General features: G+C 43.0%; 1 protein-coding gene across 2 annotated transcripts in view; it reads right to left on the reverse strand.

Annotated features, from left to right (window-relative positions):
* Nucleotides 1-384: 384 nt before the first annotated feature.
* Nucleotides 385-22,426, reverse strand: part of ELAPOR2 (endosome-lysosome associated apoptosis and autophagy regulator family member 2) — a 151,034-nt gene continuing 128,992 nt past the window's right edge. For both annotated transcript variants that reach the window (XM_074942575.1, XM_074942574.1), the window contains exons 19-22: nt 18,945-19,071; nt 17,514-17,692; nt 11,911-12,076; nt 385-5,221 (exon numbers count right to left, since the gene is read on the reverse strand). In XM_074942575.1, coding sequence (XP_074798676.1) covers nt 5,162-5,221; nt 11,911-12,076; nt 17,514-17,692; nt 18,945-19,071 — 532 coding nt within the window. In that variant the 3' untranslated portion in view covers nt 385-5,161. The remainder of the gene's footprint in view (nt 5,222-11,910; nt 12,077-17,513; nt 17,693-18,944; nt 19,072-22,426) is intronic.

Below are 22,426 nucleotides of genomic sequence, written 5' to 3' on the forward strand. Positions count from 1 at the left end.
GTGCTGCTGCAGTACAACTATCCCCAGGTCGACATCATCTCTGTAGATGTCACTAGAGGATAGTGGGTGTGGGGGAAAGGCACCTTTTGCTGGATGACTTTGCAGGAAAGACAGGCACAACTCGAGCTGGTTGCTTTATGTGTCTGACAGACTTTTATTAGTCAAAATAAATGGGTTCAAACAAAAACCCAAATAAACTAAAACAGCAGCAGCAATGTAATCAGCATACAGCTGCAGTAGTACAACAAAGATTCCAGATGCAGTTTCAAATTCCCCATGACCTGGGAGTGTCTCAGGCTGAGTTTTTGCAGAAACTCTGAGACTAAGTGACTTTTTGTGGGGAATTCTAGTGTGTGTGTGTGTGTGTGTGTGTGTGTGTGTGCGCGCGCGCGGGGGGGGTAGGGGGGGGAAGGGTGATACATAAAACCAAAGCTCCCAGAGTTCACTCTTTCACACCCTTTATTTCACCAAAAAACACAGAGAAACCACACACACATCCCACCTCATTTTGGCTTTAGAGTCCTTTTTAATGGACCATGGGTCTGATCCAAAATGTCTTCCTATGGCAGTACACACACTTCTGCAGTTTGCTCCTTTGTCAGTTTCAACTTCAACACTTGGAGGTCCGCACAAACCACGGCAGAAGCTTGTGATCATCACTGCAGCCCCTCCGCACCTCTGCTGTTTAACCAATAGCACGCCGGTGAGGTCACTGATGATCCCACCTTACCACGTCACCGACCCAGCATATTCCAGGAGGAGCTGCAGCAATCACAAGAGCCATCAAATAAGACTCTGATTTCTTCTGCTCCGACCTACACACTTACTCCTCAAAAGGACCACAATTTCCTTGTTTGCTGAAGGAAGACATTAAGGAGGACACATTGGCCAATGGTTACGAATAAGGAGAAAGCTGTAAGAGGTTAAACCCCCAGAATTAAGTGATATCATTGATATCAAGTGATATCACTGCCTTGTGATATCATTGAGGCAAAGGGCTTGGTAGGATTAGACATTTCATGAAACCGTTCACAGTCACACTACAGGGACACAACAGTTTAAGAGCGATTTTCCCCCTCATGCTTCAGAACATAAACCAAAACCGAACAGTCGGGGATTCAGAAGCAACTTCATCCATTGTGGGAGTTTTGCATCTTAGTCTGAAGCATCTGGTGATACTGGACCTTGTTGGACACGGAGATGGCTCCTGTATGGCAACGTCTGTTGCCATCCTTCCGGCCATCCCACCCTTGGGACAGGAAAACCAAGAATTCCCACACACTCCTTGACAAGCCCCCAATCTCAGAGTCTCCTTTTAAACAGTAAACAATAGAAGCTCCTCCTTTTATTAGAAGGGCTAACAGCTGCCTACAACTACCCAATGGCTGCTAGTTATAGCCTTGAGAGATCTAATTTTTCCTAGACTTGGACTCCAAATCAATCATATAATACACTACAAACAACAACAAAAGTAGTCAGAACCAAGGTGGGGAGGTCAAATTCTGATTTAACCTTTGGGGCCAGATCCTCTACTGGTGTAAATCAGAGAAGCTCCATTGAGTTCAGTGGCGCTACCCCAATTTGCACCAGCTTTGGATGTGGCTCAGTATACTTAGCAAAGCTGACTACAGATAAATTCTCCGCAGGCTTTTGTTTTTCTGAGAAAACAGCACCAGAGCAGACGCAATCACATCCATACTTACTTTGCCAATAATTTATACAGCGAGGTCACGTAAATGTGTTTAACCCATGAAAAGATTCAGTTGCTTGGATCCAGATTTAAAAGAAAAGCAGGCAACTGCAGTGATAAAAATGTATCCCATTTAATCAACTGAACACATAACAGAGCGCTTTGCATTTCTTTATGGCCTTAAATAACAAATTCATACATGACGTTGCTGATGGGATGGTTGCTGTGAGTACATTTGGGCAGAACACTAAACGTCACAGGCAACCGTTTGCTTAATGAAGTGTTTCAAGACTTCAAAACTATGCCTTTTGTCGGAACATGAAACTGCCTTTTTGCCTATCTTTAGGGAAAGAAAAAGAGAAACAGCCAAAACTCAGCTAAAAGGTATCAGAACAAACTTATTTATGGCTGGAAAATTCCATTACAATACTTTACACTAGCGTTACATCAATTCTATAGGCTTAGTTGGTTTCTGCTTCTCATCGTGCTCAGCCAGGTGTACCGTCAGGGTGCCCAGAAGAATTTCTTATAATAATATGACAGATCATTTGGAACCCCATATAAGAAGCGTCATATACCAAAAGCTGCAGGAGCCGACAAAAAATGCTATTTAATATCTAATTTGAAAAAGTCATTGGGGGGTTCAGAAATAACAAAACCCCTCCTTTGTATTAATAAAACTGAAAGGTAGTTTGTTAAAATTTAAGGCATTTTAATGTGTCAGGGATACGACTCCAGCAGCAGAAGAAGAAAAGATGTTCCTAGAAAGTAATCCTACTTATATCTCTATGGCTTGGGAAACGGGTGCAGATAAGAGCAACAGATGAAAACAGTGGTGACAGACGTAATTCTGTGCAAGGTGGAACACTCCATGGCTCCACCCATCACTGAAGAAGACTGCCAAATGTAATGCATGCTACAGTTCTTCCAAAGATTGTAAATTCGCAGTTCAAATATATTTTCACTTCACTGCACAAATGCTGATCAGCTGAAAATCTTTGACACTACAACACGCTATCTGAATAAAATTCAATGACATAGAAAAAATCCTCTTCATAAAAGATCAGCAAAGAACACATCTCAAAATCCCAATTGGCATTTGCTAAGGGAGCATGTCACCATTGCTGACTACGTGCAAACGATAGGATGACGACAAATACAATGTAAGATAATAAACGGGCAACAGTACAAAATATACAAAAAAAAGAAACTTGTATTTAATATACATTCAAAAACATCAAAAAATGGTTCAATACCTCACAAAATCCCTTCTTTCAGGAAAATGAAATGCTGTTTCAAGAACAACAAAAAGAAATGAACACGACCCCCGATGAGATACCCAAAGTAACTCCAATCAGAAGAACAGATCCCAGTTTCTGTAACTGGATATATAAAATAATTGAAATAAATTTCTCTAAACAAGAAAAAGAAGCTCTAATCTTCATAAAATCTCCTTCCACATCTCACAGTATAATAAAATATTCAGTTTTCATCTTAGATTTAATTTAGAAGTGGACTCTTCTCAGACTGGTTGATGCAACTGAGTCATACAAAAGCCCAAATCTATATATTCTTTATAGTAAAAACACCATTTTTGCCTGTGTCTTTTCCAAAGTTTTATATGCATTTCACAATTCAGACATTTTATTGTGATGCAGATATAGGTCTGATTAGAGTGACAAGATTGGAGCCTCATTTCTTCCTAGCTTTACGCAACTCTTTCCTTCATAATTTTCATCAACAATTTTATACCCACATTTTAGCAGATTATTTTCAGTTCAACTTGCACTGGAATTTCAGGAAATTACAGTTTTTCATAGACTGGATATTAGGAAGATCACATACTTTTAACGTGGTTGCTAAAGTCAGAGAGTTTTAGGCCCTGAAAAAGAATCTCAGGCCAGCCTTCAATATTCAAAGCACCTTTTTGTGCCCTCCTTTAAATATACAATAACTTGCATCGACAGTAGAACCCATTTGTATACTAAGACACATGATGGTGTAACCAACATTAATACCTGCAGGGGGGGGTCCTTGTCCCTTTTTAGACCACATACAGGCTAAAAGAAAAGGAGTACTTGTGGCACCTTAGAGACTAACAAATTTATAAGATTTCTAAGGTGTCACAAGTCCTCCTTTTCTTTTTGCGAATACAGACTAACACGGCTGCTACTCTAATACAGGCTAAAGAGTCTGATACTGCCTCTCAACTGCAAATTGGCTCGGTTAGCTTAGACACGAGAAGCTTGCAGTTCCCCCCGCCCTGAAAGGGTCCAGGATTCAATCCCTACAGATGCTTATCCCAGGGGGTTGTGACACAAATGACAACTCGAACTGCTGTCAACCTCCGATGCTCAGGACAAGCTTCGCCAGGCAGGGAGAAAGCATAATTCACATTATGGATCTTTGCCCCCCTCTAGTGTCTAGACCATGTAAAAAGATTTATGAGTGCTCCTGCGGCTTCTAAATGGACGGATCTGATCTTTCAACTCAGGCACTGGCAGCACACCCATTTAGGGTATGTCTACACTTGGAGGTGCCGGTGTGACTCTCAGCTGGCGTAGCTCTCAAACCAGTACACTAAAGACAGTAGTGTAGCCACAGTAGCATGGGCAGTGCCAAGCGGTGGCATGGGCTAGCCACCCTGAGTACAAATCCACCAGAACCCTGTGGGTACATACTCGGCACAGCTTGCCCATGCGGCCACTGCCTATGCTACCCTGGCTACACTACGATTCTTAGCGTGCTAGATTGATGACAACAGATGCGAGAATGTTGACACAAGCTGGAAATCACACCCTTAGCTGTAGGTATAGATATAGTCTTAAATTCAGGAATGCCAAGTTCAAGCCAACCCAGATGGTCATCACATTGGCATCTAAGTGGGTCTGATCCGTGGGTGCAAAATTGGCCCTGCCTCACTAAAGGCTGTTGCAGGCCATCCAGCCCTTAACCCTAAAAGCATTATTTTATCCAAGGATCAAAAGTCATCCATGATTCTGTTTCAAGTACCATTCCCCATTTTGATTTTAAGAGAGACTGGAAGTTAGGCTACAAAAAGGACAGTACAGAACCTTTCCAGAAAGCTTCGAATCTCTCAGAAAATCAGTTCTTACAATGCATATGGACAACGTGATTATGCACTGAAAGGTACCAATAAATCACACAGCAGGCCTGAGCAATGCACAGGTGAATACAAAACTGATGTCAGTTGCAGTATGTATCTCTCTTCCTGAGTTAAGCTTCATTCCTAGTTTGGAATCCAAGCAGTCTGCTTCTTGTTTTTGGCAAGGTACTTGACCACAAAATAAGGCAATCCAATCGTTTGTTTTGATTTCCACCCTCTTTTTGTTTAAATGGCTCAGCATTTCTCACTGCAATCATTATTCTGCTGTCTGCAGGAATATGTTTAAAATGTGGTCCTGTAAAAATAGAAATCAGGTTTGTTTCTTTGAAGGTAGCATTTAATCCTCATATATTTTGTGATCTTGAAGATTTCAGTTGAACAGATTCAAAACAATCTTGTTTTTCCTGCAATGTAAAGAGACAAGTTCCCATCACTCATGATTTCTCAGATTCACTCTGAAGCGTACTAACATCTCTTCATTCAGTATAAAAAGTCATGGAACAAACTTCTACTCTCAGTAACTCGAGTGCAACTCCTGTTGAAGACTTTACTGAGATTGTGCCACAGTAAATGAGAGTACAATTTGGCCTTTAATTTTAAACTAATTGTAACATCTCTATAAATTAAAAATAAAAATTGCAGAAACTTCAAAATTCCATTGTGAGGTAGAAAGGATATGAATTTTTTAGTGTTTCCTTTACAGGAAGTATATAGATATGTCCACCGGTACATACCCAAATGGCTATTTCACTGAACAGAGAAGTCAAGGTTATGGATTTTATGATAGAATTACAAAGAAATTATGATGCATTACTGTAAAAAAATACAAAACATTCAAGAGTGAGAGCAGTTTGAGCAAAGAACTGACAGTGAGAAACTCTTGAACTCTGACACTGATTCCTTCGGTACCCTTAACCAACCCACTTAGGCCTTAGTTCAGCAGAGCATTTAACACGTGTTGACCTTTCAGACTGTGAATCGCCTCCCCCTTCACTAAGGCTGTGTCTACACTACAGTTTATGTCAGCATAACTTATGTCGCTCAGGGATGTGAATAAACCGCCCCCCAAGCAACATAAGTTACACCGATATAAGCACTCGTGTGCACAGCGCTACGTCATCGCTTCTGCCATTTGTAGGGGTGGTTTTACTATGCTGACAGGTAGCGCACCTGCATCGGTACAGCCGTGCCAGTACAGCTCTGTACGTACAAATATGCCCTAAGGTACCAATTCTCCAAACACTTAACCCATGCATTTAACTTACTATAGTGAGCAATCACTTTGATTTTATTGGGACTACTCACAGTAATGAAGTTAAGCACGTAAGTGTTTGCAGGATCGGGGCCTCAGATGGGACTATTCCCACGTTTATGTGTTTTGCTTAATTGGGGATTTAACTAGAGCTGGGTGGGAAATGCTTTTCCAGTCCACTGAAAATTTTTGAGATTTCAAAATAATTTCCTTTCTGCACCAGGAGGAGCCAGTGACTTTTGGAAATTTGTCATGAAAAACAAGTGAGAGAGGGCACTCAGCTGGGATGTGGGAAACCCAGGTGCAAGTCCCTGCTCCAAATCTAGGTGAGTGCACTAGCCGCCAGCCTGCAGAATCAGTTTCTAGTTCAATTTCTCCTGCTGGAGCTGTTCCAAATGTATAAATACTTTAATATTCACTGGGCCAACAAATGAGACTGACTCTGCAGCTCAGTGGTTAGGGCACTTACCTGAAATGTGGGAAACCCAGGTTCAAGTCCTTCTTGCAAAGGAAGGATTCAAAGCTGGGTCTCCCACATCCTGGGTGAGTGCCCCACCCACCAGGACGTTAGCTATTCTGTGGCACATCAAAATCTCTCGTTTGTTTAAAAAAAAAAGTTCCACAGAATGAAAACAAATTTCAAAACCTCATAAATTTTTTCCTGAAGTGGAATTGTTGTTTTCTAGCCTGCCCTATAATGTACCCCTTGTGAGCACACCCAAGTTGATTCTCATGCAGAGCATTTCACTGACAACACTGTAGATGATTCTAGCTGGAGCGAAAAGAGTCATTAATGTAAAAGGTAGCAAACTCAAAACTGATGAGGAAATATGTTTTCAACCTATGTGTAATTAGACTGTGGATCTCATTGCCACAGGAGGCTGCTGAGGACAAGAACTCCAGGATACTGGAGAGAAGAAAAAAGGCAGGTGGTTTTGAGGTTATTGGTGGGAAAAGGTTGAGACTCCTGCAACTGTAGAAGCTTCGTGCATCAACACATTGATTAAATTAGGCCTTCAGAATGCTAATACAAATACCAAACTTTTCTTGGTGTACTACGATACAGACCTTGTTTTAAAAAGGGAGTGGACCTGTATATGGAAGGCAAGCAAATCGACAGCTATACTACTTAATGCTAACAAATATTCTGGAAAGAGATATGAAACTAAACTCACGCTTTGGGGTTTAAATCAATCTCTAACTATTACGATGAGCCCTAATGCGTGTGCGGGGTCAGATTTTCCCATAGTTGCCTACTGCAGGGTTTCCTGCACCACCCAGCCTGATCCAGCACAGCAATTCCTACATTCTGGGTTGTTATTACAATAATACTGCAAATAAATATGTTTCCTTTTTTTACATTAGGGGCTCAGCTCTGCATTTCTTATCTAGTCAAAGCTCTCAGTAACTTCATGAGAAGTTTTGGAACACAGAAAAGTAATCACTTCGGGTCTGATCCTTTTATGTATTTCTGATTTTTTTTTCTCTCTCTCTCTCTGTTGTTAAATCTTTACATTGTCCCTGTTCCCCATATTTTTTACTCTCTCTTTTTTCTCTGTGTTTTTTTAAAAGAAGTTATACTTCTCATCTTTTGCATTAATGAAGAATGATGCCTATCACATGTGTTCTGAAAAAATATATAATAAATCCCAGTTATCTGCAGGGATATAGGATGCAGACTTGAGTAAGCTAATGAGGTCCTGGAGGCTGAGTTTGGCAGCTCTGATTATCCAGCAGATGGAAGAAAAAAAAAGCCAGAGATATCTGACAGGCTTATTTGAAAAGGTAACAGTGTGCAGGGAAGCCCGTTAAAATGAACATAGGAACTTGAGTTAAGAATAGTCTGTTTGAAAACAGTGTGCAGGAGTGCAAGTGATTGCTACTCTTAATATAAAGCACTAAGCTTACTTTTGAACTATGAAACCTATTTCTTCCAGCAATCCTTCCTCTCTTCTTCTAATCATTACAGGCCCAGCTCTGCACACTTCATCAACCAAGCCTTTAAACTCATCAGGACTATTCATGGTAGTAAACATTATGTTCAGGAGCAGAGATGGTCAGCAATGTTCACTACACTCAGCAGTAGAGAGCTTTCACAAAATCAACACTTCTGAGACATTTTCTTTTTTGCAAGGTTCAAAATGGGGGGAGGGAATCTTTTTTGGAGGGAGCAAGCCAGGGAATATTTTGCTTTTTTTTTAAAAAAAATCACATTTTTGAAATTTTGAATTTTCAATATACTATATTCCCATTCCCTTTTTTCCTTCTTGCCACTCACTACAATAAAATGAATGATGTCCAAATGTGGGGTTCCTCCCTCCCCGCCCCACACACACACTTTTTCATCTGGCCCTTCTAATTTTTCCAAAGTTTAAGATACGGGAAAGTTGCAGAAGGGAAAAAATTAAAATGGAGAAAAAGAAAAGAAGGGGGGCAGGAGGCGATACCCCTACACATCATTCATTCTGTCACATTCAGTGGCAAATAGGAAAATCAGAGACAAGAAAGGCAAAAACCCCATAAATCTGAACATTTGAAATTTGGGGTTTTGATGAAAAACTGGACAATTGTGAAAACTTTTCAGTTTAAAAAAAGCCATTTTTCAGAAGAAAAAAAAGTTTCAAATGAAAAGTTTCAACCAGTTGTACTCAGCACTATTGGCCTGAACCACTTTGAAGCAGTGGATGTCTTTGGGGCTTTGGAAAAGGACTTGCAAGTACTTGCAAGCTCAGACCCTTAGAATCTCCCAACCCTCCCTCTTCTTTGGCTTGTGTTTTTTTGGCTTTGTCTAATTTAGGGCCCCATCCTGCAAACACTACCGCTTACTACTGTGCTCTCCCTTGAAATGGCTGGGATTTATCAGGGCAGTAAGCACTACACCAAGCATTTGCAGATGTGCATGTATAGTTGGAAGCCCACGTTCTCAAACTGTGGTCTATGGACTTCCAGTGGTCTACAGAGCACTTACAGATAAACCATGGAGAGCTAGCTAGACATTTGGTGCTTTCAGAATGTTAATTTTCCACGTAAGCAATTACTATGGAAGCCCCTGAGATGATGTTTAATCAGCAAGGGGAGGTGACCTGTGTGAGATGTCCATTAGACAAACTCTTTTCAGTTGTTGTCCATACTCTGAAGATCCATGTTATAAGTTCTCTGGGCAAAAGAGAATCCTGCAACTCAGTGCCATTGACATTAAAGAAGCCCGGTGAATCTATAGATGTGTGCGTTTGCAGGTTAGTTAGTGTAGCCTCTTTTTAAAATTGAACAAAGAGCTCTGTGTTAAACTGTCGTGTCCCTAGGAAGTGAGTTCGGCTCTTGTGGTGCTACAGTTTTCAGGTCAATTAGATTGGGAGACTCTTAGGAGCACAGAAGATCAAATACAGGGACCACAAACAAGATTTTTTACTTGTAACTTATAAAGTTACAATCACAAACAAATATATAAAAACCTAAGAAATCCCAAGCACTCTCTAATGCTGTATTCATGCTCACATATCCAAAGATATTACAGAGTTTGATGGATCTTTCAACAGGTGGTCATCAAGAGAGGAGTGGTTCTTGCTGGGGTCATCACAATGAAGTCTTCCCTCAGGGTCTTCCCACCCTATCCATACCAACCAACCCCTTTTATCTTGTTGTTCTGACCAAGCTTAACACTTTATGCTTATGCATGAAGGTTCCAACTTCCTTTTACTTATCTGTACTTCCACACCCCATCCATTTTGCGGTGCTCTGCTTTACACAGGTTGTTCTCTGAGTTTCCCTTATTCTCATTAGCATTTATGTAAACATGTTTCCATGGTGACCTGTGGTCAGGTGCCTTGCTGTCTAGATGGGCACACTTTGGTCTCTTTTTCTGGATCACCACCAGAACAGTAATCTTGTAACCTTTACTCCTCGGGGAATTCTGTGTCACTGTGCATGCGCAGAATTCATGTCCCCTGCAGATTTCTTTGCTTCCCTGCAGAAAAATTACTTACTGACAGGGAAGCTGCAAAAGCAGTCATGCAGCACTCCCTAGCAGTGCAGGCACCCAGAGCAGCCGGCAGAGAGGTAAATCACCACGAGGCTGGGAACACCCCAGCCAGTGGCGCCTACCCTGAGCTGGGATCAGCTGCTAGTCCCAGCTGGGCTGGAGGCAGGAGAGGATGGGACTTCTTCTTCCCCTGCAAGGAGTGGCTGCGGCTGTGTCAGACCCACCCCCAGAAACCTCCCCCAGCTGCAAGAATCTCAGCATCCTCCCCTGCTTCCTGCTCCCATCGCTCCTCAGCTGCGGGGGAAGGGGTCACTGTATGGGGAGCTGCTCCTCCATCTGCCAAACCCCCATGCACCCTCGCCAAGCTTCACCCCGTATACCCAGAACCTCCCTACCCCTCCATACCCAAACCCTACCCCACTGAACCTCAACCCCTGCATCTGGAGCCCCCCTGCACCCAGACCCCCCACCTCCAAATCCCCACCCCTGCACCCAAACCACCCCCAATGAGCTCCCTGCACTCAAACCCATAGATGCCGAATCCATGGGTGCTCTAGGGCTGGAGGACCCACGGAAAAAATATAGTGGGTGCTCAGCACCCACCGGCAGCCCCACAAAGCAGTGCCTCTCCCTCCCCCCAGCACCTCCCATCTGCCGTGGTTCAGCTGTTCAATAGCATGCAGGAGGTGCTGGGGAGGAGGGGAAGGAGCAAGGGCGGGAAGAAGTGGGGCATGGAGGTCTTGGGGGAAGGCGTTGAATGAGGGCAGAGTGGGGCAACTCTTAAAGATGGTGCCTATGCTCAAACCTCCACACTGACTAGCCCCACCCCCCCTGCACCACTCTGAGCCTCCACATCCAGAGCCCCATGCCACTGACCCCCAACTAGCTGCACCCAGACCCCCACCCCACTAAGCCCCACTCCCCCAGCTCTCTTGCTTAGACCCCACACACAGACCCCTCCGCTGAGCCCCAACCACCTTCACCTGGAAGCCCCTGCAGAGTCCCATTGGCCCTGCACTTCCCCTCAATGCACTCCCCCCCCCGCACTTCCCCCCTCTGTGCATCCAGATCCCCCACACCTATACCTCCAACTGAGCTGCCTGCACCCAGATTTTCCCACACAGAACCCTCTCACTCCACACCTGAATCCCCCCACACTGAGCCACTTCACACTTGGATCCTGCCTGGTTGAGCCTGCCTGCCCCACACCTGGTGTACCTGGTGCAGAGGGGCAGGGCCACAGGGTGTTTCTGGGGCAGGTCCAGGCCTTGTGGTGTCGGGATAGGGTGCAGCCTCACCGCTCAGTCCATGTCCCGGGGTGGGTGGTGGAGGGGCTGCAAAGTGATCTCCCACCTTCGTGCAGCCAGTGGCCTGTGCTCCCCACTGTCATGCTGGAGCCTCTGCATTTATTTAATGACAAATAAAACTTGCAGAATTTTAAAATGTGTGCAGAATTTTTAATTTTTTGGTGCAGAATTTTTAATATTTGGCACAGAATGCCCTAAGGAGCAGGTAACCCTACAGGCATAAAGTCAGTCTTAGGTCACCCACTCGTGTCAAGTCTTCTTAAGTCTGAGGCCTAGTGTGGCTAAGCTGAAATCTTTCAGCCCTTAGCCTGTACGCCTTGCATTACTGCCTTATCTTACTTGTATACCTAATACAGACTTGTCACTCCTAAATACTTGTCAAATTTATATTCGTATAATCCTGTCCTACTTCTATCTATTCATCACACAGTGATTGCATAGGAAATAACATAACCACAACAATAACCCAACTAAATGACAAAAAGAGCTAATTAGCCACATTAAACTAACCGTGCTACATCAGTGTCAATAAAAAATAATAATTTTAATGCTCACCTTTGTTGCCAATGACTTGAGCTTTCCCAGCAATGACTGTTTATTTGAATATACTATTTCCTCTTCGTTGTCTTCTCCTTCCATTATAGCACAGCTGTCAGCAGCTGGAAGCTCACACTCTTTCGAGTTAGCTGTCATCACTAATTTGGAATATTTATACTCCAACCTAAAGGTACAAACTTGGACAGTTACTTTCTTAATACCCCATATTCTAGCTGCGACAGTGCAGGTGGTCAGAACAGTATCTGCAGCTATTCCGCAGGGTTATTTGTTAAGCATTTATAAAGAATCTGAAGTTATATTTTAAGAACCAGAAGTAAGAAAGCATGACTAGAACTGCAGTAGCAACTCATCCATTTCCTGTTTTCCAGACTAGAAGAGAACAAACTCCATCAGCTGCAGCGGCACAGGAGCTAGCAAACAGAGCTGTAAACAGGGGAGTTTGAGTGGGAGTTTGAAAGGGGAGTTTGTCTTGTGGTGCTTGTGTGGGGTTTGGTTTTGCTGTGGGTGGTGGTGTTTTGGTGTGGTTTGTGTTTCCCAGATTAACAGGATTTAGGTGGGAAGGCTATGACAGATACAGAGGTGGCAGTGGGAGTGACCCATGTAGCGGAAGACACACTGAGGATGACTGGATGTGGAAGCTGTGGTATGTACATGATCCTGGAGGGGGCACCTGGTAAGAGTTTTGTCTGCATGAAGTGCCGTCTGATAGAGCTGATGGAGGAAAAGATCCGAGGTTTGGAGATGCAGGTGGAAAGTCTGGTAGAGTTTAGGAAGGGGTTTGAGCAGATTATGGAGCCAAGACATGAGGTATCTGAAGGGAAAAGCTCAGACTTGCAGATGGAAGCAGGACTGGGGAATTCTGAGGGGAGACTGGGTGAGGAAAGTGGTCAGTGGAAGCATGTGACTAAAAGAACTAGGCAGAGGAAAAGACGGGCTAGTGAAGGAGAAACAGAGCTTAGGAACAGGTTTGCAGAGTTGGAAAATGAAGAAGGGGCTCAGCAGGTAGTCACTGAAGGTGGAAGGGCAAGGAAGAAGAGAAGAGCGGCTAGTCCTATAGGAAAAGGGGAAGAGTTAATGGAGATTACACCAAATATGAGCCCCAGGAAGATACAGGATGGGTTAAAAAGGATTACAAGGGAGAATGGGAATGGAAAGAACTTGCAGCCAGAGGGAACAGGGGATAGACTGGAGAATAGCACCGTCACTAGGAAAAGGCAGGTCTATGTGATTGGGGACTCTTTACTGAGAACAATAGATAGGCCTGTAACCAGAGCTGATCCAGAAAATAGGAGGGTGTGCTGTCTTCCAGGTGCTAAGATACGGGATGTAGACCTGAGGTTGAAAAGGATTCTAAAGGGAGCGGGAAAGAAACCCCTAATTATCCTTCATGTGGGAACAAATGATACGGCTAGATTCTCGCTGGAAAGTATTAAGGGAGACTATGTTAGGCTGGGGAGGACGCTTAAGGAAATTGAGGCTCAGGTGATCTTTAGTGGGATTCTGCCTGTTCCTAGAGAAGGGCAACAAAGGGCTTAGGCAGTGGTGCTATAAGGAGGGCTTTGGGATGTATGGCCACTGGGAGGCGTTCATGGATAGAGGACAGTTCTCTCAGGATGGACTTCATCTGAGTAGGGAAGGAAATAGACTTCTAGGATGGAGGCTGGCACAACTGATTAAGAGAGCTTTAAACTAGGAATTTGTGGGAGATGGTTGGGAGATGTCCAGGTAATCTCCACGCCAGAATTTAGCATTGAGTGGAAAGAAAATGAAGTAAGAGTGGATACAGCCGTAGGTAGGAGGAAGGGCAGTGTAGATACAAGTCTAATAGGTTATACTGGTAGTAAAATAACCATGCCTAATAGGGTACAGAATGTGAGTGAGGCCAAACAGCAAAAATTAAGATGTTTGTACACTAATGCGAGGAGCCTAGGTAACAAAATGGAGGAACTAGAGTTACTGGTGCAGGAAGTGAAACCAGATATTATAGGGATAACAGAAACCTGGTGGAATAGTAGTCATGACTGGGCTACAGGTATTGAAGGGTATGTGCTGTTTAGGAAAGACCGAAATAAAGGTAAAGGTGGTGGAGTAGCACTGTATATCGATGATGAGATAGAATGTAAAGAAATAAGAAGCGATGAAATGGATATGACTGAGTCTGTCTGGGCAAAAATTAAATTGGGGAAGAAAACTATTAGAGCCTCCCCTGGGATAGTGCTTGGGGTGTGCTATAGACCGCCGGGATCTAATTTGGATATGGATAGAGCCCTTTTTAATGTTTTTAATAAAGTAAATACTAATGGAAACTGTGTGATCATGGGAGACTTTAACTTTCCAGATATAGACTGGAGGACGAGTGCTAGTAATAATAATAGGGCTCAGATTTTCCTAGATGCGATAGCTGATGGATTTCTTCAGCAAGTAGTTGCTGAACCGACTAGAGGGGAAGCCATTTTAGATTTGGTCTTGGTGAGTAATGAGGACCTCATAGAAGAAATGGTTGTAGGGGATAATCTTGGCTCAAGTGATCATGAGCTAATTCAGTTCAAACTGAACGGAAGGATTAATAAAAATAAATCTGCAGCTAGGGTTTTTGATTTTAAAAGGGCTGACTTTCAAAAATTAAGAAAATTAGTTAGGGAAGTGGATTGGACTGAACAATTTATGGATCTAAAGGTAGAGGAGGCCTGGGATTATTTTAAATCAAAGCTGCAGAAGCTATTGGAAGCCTGCATCCCAAGAAAGGGGAAAAAATTCATAGGCAGGAGTTGTAGACCGAGCTGGATGAGCAAGCATCTTAGAGAGGTAATTAAGAAAAAGCAGAAAGCATATAGGGAGTGGAAGAAGGGAGGGATCAGCAAGGAAAGCTACCTTATTGAGGTCAGAACATGTAGGGAGAGATGTGAGACAGGCTAAAAGTCAAGTAGAGTTGGACCTTGCAAAGGGAATTAAAACCAATAGTAAAAGGTTCTATAGTCATATAAATAGGAAGAAAACAAAGAAAGAAGAAGTGGGACCGCTAAAAACTGAGGATGGAGTGGAGGTCAAGGATAATCTAGGCATGGCCCAATATCTAAACAAATACTTTGCCTCAGTCTTTAATAAGACTAAAGAGGATCTTAGGGATAATGGTAGCATGACAAATGGGAATGAGGATATGGAGGTAGGCATTACCATTTTTGAGGTAGAAGCGAAACTCAAACAGCTTAATGGGACTAAATCGGGGGGCCCAGATAATCTTCATCCAAGAATATTAAAAGAATTGGCACAAGAAATTGCAAGCCCATTAGCAAGAATTTTTAATGAATCTGTAAACTCAGGGGTTGTACCGTATGATTGGAGAATTGCTAACATAGTTCCTATTTTTAAGAAAGGGAAAAAAAGTGATCCGAGTAATTATAGGCCTGTTAGTTTGACATCTGTAGTATGCAAGGTCTTGGAAAAAATTTTGAAGGAGAAGGTAGTTAAGGACATTGAAGTCAATGGTAAATGGGACAAAATACAACATGGTTTTACAAAAGGTAGATCGTGCCAAACCAACCTGATCTCCTTCTTTGAGAAAGTAACAGATTTTTTAGACAAAGGAAACGCAGTAGATCTAATTTACCTAGATTTTAGTAAGGCGTTTGATACCGTGCCACATGGGGAATTATTAGTTAAATTGGATAAGATGGGCATCAATAGGAAAATTCAAAGGTGGATAGGGAATTGGTTAAAGGGGAGACTATAACGGGTCCTACTGAAAGGTGAACTGTCAAGCTGGAGGGAGGTTACCAGTGGAGTTCCTCAAGGATCAGTTTTGGGACCAATCTTATTTAATCTTTTTATTACTGACCTGGGCACAAAAAGTGGGAGTGTGCTAATAAAGTTTGCGGATGATACAAAGTTGGGAGGTATTGCTAATTTAGAGAAGGACAGGGATACCCTACAGGAGGATCTGGATGACCTTGTAAACTGGAGTAATAGGAATAGGATGAAATTTAATAGTGAGAAGTGTAAGGTCATGCATTTAGGGATTAATAACAAGAATTTTAGTTATAAGCTAGGGACGCATCAATTAGAAGTAACGGAGGAGGAAAAGGACCTTGGAGTATTGGTTGATCATAGGATGACTATGAGCTGCCAATGTGATATGGCTGTGAAAAAAGCTAATGTGGTCTTGGGATGCATCAGGCGAGGTATTTCCAGTAGGGATAAGGAGGTTTTAGTACCGTTATACAAGGCACTGGTGAGACCTCACCTGGAATACTGTGTGCAGTTCTGGTCTCCCATGTTTAAGAAGGATGAATTCAAACTGGAACAGGTACAGAGAAGGGCTACTAGGATGATCTGAGGAATGGAAAACTTGTCGTATGAAAGGAGACTCAGGGAGCTTGGCTTGTTTAGCCTAACTAAAAGAAGGTTGAGGGGAGATATGATTGCTCTCTATAAATATATCAGAGGTATAAATACCAGAGAGGGAGAGGAATTATTTAAACTCAGTACCAATGTGGACACAAGAACAAATGGATATAAACTGGCCACTAGGAAATTTAGATTAGAAATTAGACGAAGGTGTCTAACCATCAGAGGAGTGAAGTTTTGGAATAGCCTTCCGAGGGAAGCAGTGGAGGCAAAAGATCTATCTTGCTTTAAGATTAAACTCGATAAGTTTATGGAGGAGATGGTATGATGGGATAACATGGTTTTGGTAATTAAATATTCATGGTAAATAGGCCCAATGGGTTATTAGATGGGGTAAGATCCGAGTTACCCGGGAAAGAATTTTCTGTAGTATCTGGCTGATGAATCTTGCCCATATGCTCAGGGTTTAGCTGATCGCCATATTTGGGGTCGGGAAGGAATTTTCCTCCAGGGCAGATTGGAAGAGGCCCTGGAGGTTTTTCGCCTTCCTCTGTAGCATGGGGCACGGGTCACTTGCTGGAGGATTCTCTGCTCCTTGAAGTCTTTAAACTACGATTTGAGGACTTCAATAGCACAGATATAGGTGTGAGGTTTTTTTTTAGGAGTGGTGGGTGAAATTCTGTGGCCTGCGTTGTGCAGGAGGTCAGACTAGATGATCATAATGGTCCCTTCTGACCTAAATATCTATGAATCTATGAATCCCATGAAATCTTTAAATCAAAGACTTTTTTTTAGACTTTTTCTAAAAGATACACTCAAGACCAAGCAGAAACTGTAAGCTTGATTCAGGAAACACTGGGTAGAATTCTGTGGCCTATATTATGCAGGAGGTCAGACTAGATGATCATAATGGTCCATTTTAGTCTTAAAATCTATGACTTTAGCAATCTCTATTGATTCCAGCCTTAAGCCAACCTCTGTCAGGGGTTAGGAGGAAACTTCTCATGGCTATCCCACAACTGCCTACTTCAGGGTATCTTGCACCTTCCTCTGCAGCATCTATTATGGCCACTACTGGAGACAGGAAATTGGACTAAGTGGACCACTGGACTGATTAGGTATGACATTTCCTACACTGCTTTAGGGTTTGATTTCAAAGTCCAGTGGAATCCATGGGAGTTTTTCTAGTGACTTCAATGAGCTCTGGATCACGCTTTTGATTTATTTTTGTATGTCACCTCCAGTACAGTACTTACTTCTGATTTTTCTTCCAGAAGTAGCAGGTTAAGGCTACGAGCAGAACAGCTGTGAATGCACCAACACCTGCTCCAACTTTTAACCAGAAGTCCATGGTTTCACAGGTGCTGACCCTTTTCTCAGGCAAGGCAATCCCCTTCATGCATTGCTTTGGCTCGTTCCAGACATATAAGGTTTCCTTTCAAAAAAACAAATAAGAAAGAATACAGAAAAGTTGATGTGAATGTAGAGAACGTTTGTGGACATTTTGAGGTTAAGGCAATAACATGTTTTTGAGGCAGAGAAATTACTGAAAATAGAGGTGTTATTTACTTCAAAAAAATATTGTATTTATCGTATCATGGCCAGATTCTCCACTGGGTTAAGTACCTTTTCTCCATACACTACAGGGACGTATACCTGCTGTAAATGCCCGGGAGAAATCCCTGCTGGCACAAGTGTATTGCTGTCAGGTCCTCTGCCTATGGCCCCCCCTCATTCAGCACAGAGGAGTGTGTCGGGAGAAGAGATGTAGGGTAAAGGGAGTAGGTGTGGTGTAGTCTGGCTATGACGTCCAGGACCCTACCCCAGTGGAGCAACGTAGGGTATGTCTACACTGCAATCAGAGGTGTGACTGCACCCCAGGTAGGCTAACCCATGCTAGCTCCAATCTAGTTTGCTCCCTAAAAATAGCAGTGAAGACAATGCAAGGCTGCACTGTTGCAACAGCGCGTACCCTGGTTCTGGTCAGACTAGTCCATGCTCCTGTGTCTTCTGTGCTCGCTAAAGCTAGTGCAGCTATATCGACATGAGCGGCAATCATGCCTCCGACTGCAGTGTAGACATACCCCTAGAGCAGTGTGGCAGCTACTCTATACTACACAGGGGCTTGGGACAGCCCTAATTATCAGGGAGCTGTAACAGGGCTCCCCAGTGCCCCGACCCCTTGCTCCTGTGCTGGGCTGAGTTCTCGTGCAGGGCAGAATCTAGCCCATGTCTCCAAAATGGCTTGGCCTAGTAACCTGAGATTTAACAGTAAGAATAATTTTGGAATGAGACCCAACAGCACTCCCCTGCATCATGGCTGCAGGCACGGGGAGGGGACAAAGGCTGTATCCTCAATGCTTGCTCCTTACACAGGCTAGCAGAGATTGGGAATGACAGAGAGGGGAATGGGTGGAGCCTGCCTCTGACGTGGTCAGAAGAGCAGATCTGGAATGGGGAAGGGTTAGTAATCTGCGAATGGAGAAGGCCAGTAGCAGATAACTTCTCCTGGGAGCAAAGAGGGAGTAGGAATGAATTGTGAATCTTTCCCTGGTCCGCTCTTGGAGCAGCATGGCTATGTGATGTACAGGCACAATCTAGCCCTGTGGCTCTTACACAGGCAGTTTAACAGCACCCCCAAGCCTACACAACTCATCCAATTTGACTAAAAGGCATCAGTCCTCTACCTGAAATCCCTTTTTACAAGCTCCCTCAATCTCATGGTAGTCATGCTCTGTGCACAAAGGGCAGGCTTCTGCACTTTCCCACATGAAGTAGAAGGTGCATCCATCACAGGTGCCAACGGGGCATGCGCTAGGAGAAAAGCAAAGTTTGGTTAGCACTTGTGACACAGGTTTCATTCCGGGGAAAGGAGAACTGGTCTGGATTCTATGCCTCCAGCCTGCTGCTCAAGAGCACTAATAATAATTAATAACCACCCATTGATTCAACATTTCCAAAACAAACCAAAAAAGCCCAGGGAAAGCTTTTTCAATCAGCGAAATATCTAGCTTCAAATAAAGAAGGTGTTAGTCTCCCAAATTAATCTGGCAATAAGAGTCCAGATACCACTGATACTACGCTAATATAAAACTCTATAGACTAGACTAGAAGCAGTCACTGAAAGCACTGGAGTTATTCCAGATTTGCACCAACATACCCAAGGGGAGAATCTGGCCCATAACGTTCAGCTTTGTAAATATGTTCTAATATCATAGAATCATAGAATATCAGGGTTGGAAGGGACCTCAGGAGGTCATCTAGTCCAACCCCCTGCTCAAAGCAGGACCAATCCCCAATCAAATCATCCCAGCCAAGGCTTTGCTGTTTCTATCCTTAAAAAGCACTTCCTAAGATGAAGTTGAATCAACTTCTGACTTCATAACTGTGTTTTATGTATATCTCTTGTACTTGAGGGTGTCTTTCTGATGTGTTCCAATCAATGAATTAGAGTGACTAAACAATGAAGGTTTATTAATTGACTGACTGAGCCACGTTGCCATGCACTGCTAGACACCAAAGGCCAAATTTTCAAAAGTGGCCAATGATTTGGGATGTCTCAAGTTGGACATGCCAAAATTGAGGCAACCTAAATCAGTATCCACCTTTGAAAATTGTGGACTAAGCCATTTTAACTTTGTACCCCAATGCCTGCCACTCCTAAATGAAAGCTGTCAATTGTTTAGAAGTAGATGTCACTGTTCTCTAAAGATGTCAAATTTACAGTTGTATTTCATCAGCATAATTTATATAGCTACCACTAGGTGGCCAGGTAATACAGACCTCTGCTCTAGTGACTCTGAATTCTTTACAGAATAAATTTTATATTTGAAGAATGCTGAGAAACAAAATTTATATGAAAAATAGCAGGTCATATTCATCCTTGATGTAACTCCAATGATTTCATTGGCAAATATCTAGAATTACAGGGGGAAAGCTATACATTACTAGAAACAATTATATATATTTGGACAGAGTTCATCCCTGGTGTAACCCCCCACTGGCAGCAAAAAAGTTAAATTTTGTCACAAACTATTTTTCTAGTAACATCTAGCATTTCCCCTACAGTTACAGACATTTGTGTGAAACAGAAACAGAATCCCAGTGTTCTATTAACATTGTGGGTAACCCCACCACTGCTGCCACCCCAATTCCCAGAAGCTTACGTAAACCCCATTTCTTTTTCTTATTTCAAGGTGTTCAGGCAAAACCACTTATTGCAGTAATTACAGCTGCTGTTTCTACTTGCTCTGAGTTGATAGGGGAACATTCCCAGACAAGGTGACAATACAGAGCCTTGAGAGACTGCAAAGTAGTTGCCATTTTAGCACACTAAAGGGTGGGCAGGAAGTTGTTAACCATGCTCGGTAGCTGTTTTGAAGCTTGTGTGGAAGGCTTCATTAAGGGCAGACATTCCTACATGAACACACATTCCCACCCCCTCCCCCCACCTTATCAGTAGTGAGTTCTGGCAGGGGTACAAAACTGGCAGCCATTGTGAACACTAGTGAGATCCAGTCCAGCCCTGCAGGGAGAAGATAGAGCAGGCAGCAGTAACCCAGACTGATCTGAGGGGTGGATCTCAACGCTGAAAGGTTTATCTCTGTGCTGAAAGGTTTTCTCTTTGGAGTGCTATTCATAAAAAGGAATCTGAAATCATTAGTTGTGTGTGCGCGCGTAACTGTCTTATGGTAAAGACTGGTACAGGATTCCTAAGCAGAGGGGAAAAAAAGAATCCGATTATAATTTCCACTTCTAGTATTTGAAAAGTTCCTATAGAAAATCCAGCTGTGGTCTCTTGCAAGGATAGGAATTCACGGTCTGTGCACGGTCTGCAGCACAGAATTGGTAAGCAAATTGACTTACCTCCCCTCTACATAGCTTACACATGGAGGAGAGAAGCTGATTTCTACATTTCCAACATATTATGGAGAGCCATCTTCATATCAATTACATCCCTCTCAGCTTCCGCATATCACATGGAAGCTCTGTATAAAATCTTTTATCACTCCTTTCTCATGCCAAGATGACTGTTCCGTATGGGATGCCGAAAATCTGATTTCTGCTGCAGTAATTGTGATGCTTTGAGTGATTTCCTCCATAAGTGGCAGACACGTTCTGTAACAGTTAATTAGCGGAAGGATGTTTACCAGCCTACTGAACGGGTAACAAGCTTCTCCACACACCTGAGAAGTACAAATGGCCCTATTTCATACTCAGTTAGTAGAACAGAATAGCATCTGCACTTCCATGACACTTGCTCAATTGTTGTGACTGGCAGCTAGACTGATTCTAACAGTGACAGTAACTGGAAGTCTATTCAGCAGCCAAAAATATTGGTTCATTAAATCTGGATCATACAAAAACTGACTTAAAAGAGATTTGTAGTGTCACCCTGAAATCTGTCACACATTTTTCATAGACTCATAGATATTAAGGTCAGAAGGGACCATTATGATCATCTAGTCTGACCTCCTGCACAACGCAGGCCACAGAATCTCACCCACCCACTCCTGCGATAAACCTCTCACCTATGTCTGAGCTATTGAAGTCTTAACAAAATCCAGAGAGCTAGAAGACCAACCTCACTTGCCTTGATTTGACTAATTCAGAACACTACCTCTGGATCACAGAGTATTTTCTCAGGAACATTGGTAGGCCTATTTCCCATGCTCCTTCCATCTGACACCCTGGCTAAACCAGGAATAAACTACAAAGCAGGCACTGCTTATTTAGACATTTTTGTTACAAATACAAATGTCTACTTTGATATTAAATGCTCTGCTTCAACTGTTATTGGATCATGATCTTATTCAATCAATCCAAGATACTTATATGATCCCCTTTACCATAATATCTGAGCACCTCACAATCCTTAATGTATTTATCCTCGCAACACTCCTGTGAGTTAGAGAAGTACCACATTTTATAGATGGGGAACTGAGGCACAGAGAGGCTAAGGGACTTGCCCAGAGCCACACTGGAAGTCTGTGGCAGAGCAGGCAATGGAACTAATGTCTCCTGAATCCCAAGATAACACCCTAACCTTTGCATCATCCTTCCTATCATCATCATCTTTTCTTCCATAAATTGAGGGGATGGTTTGTACAAAAATACGGGCTTTGCATTTTGCCTGAAGGTAGCCAGAACGAGGCTCATCCTGATCTCT

This window comes from Natator depressus, chromosome 1 (assembly GCF_965152275.1).
Source record: "Natator depressus isolate rNatDep1 chromosome 1, rNatDep2.hap1, whole genome shotgun sequence".
In the NCBI taxonomy this organism is placed as follows: Eukaryota; Metazoa; Chordata; order Testudines; family Cheloniidae; genus Natator; species Natator depressus.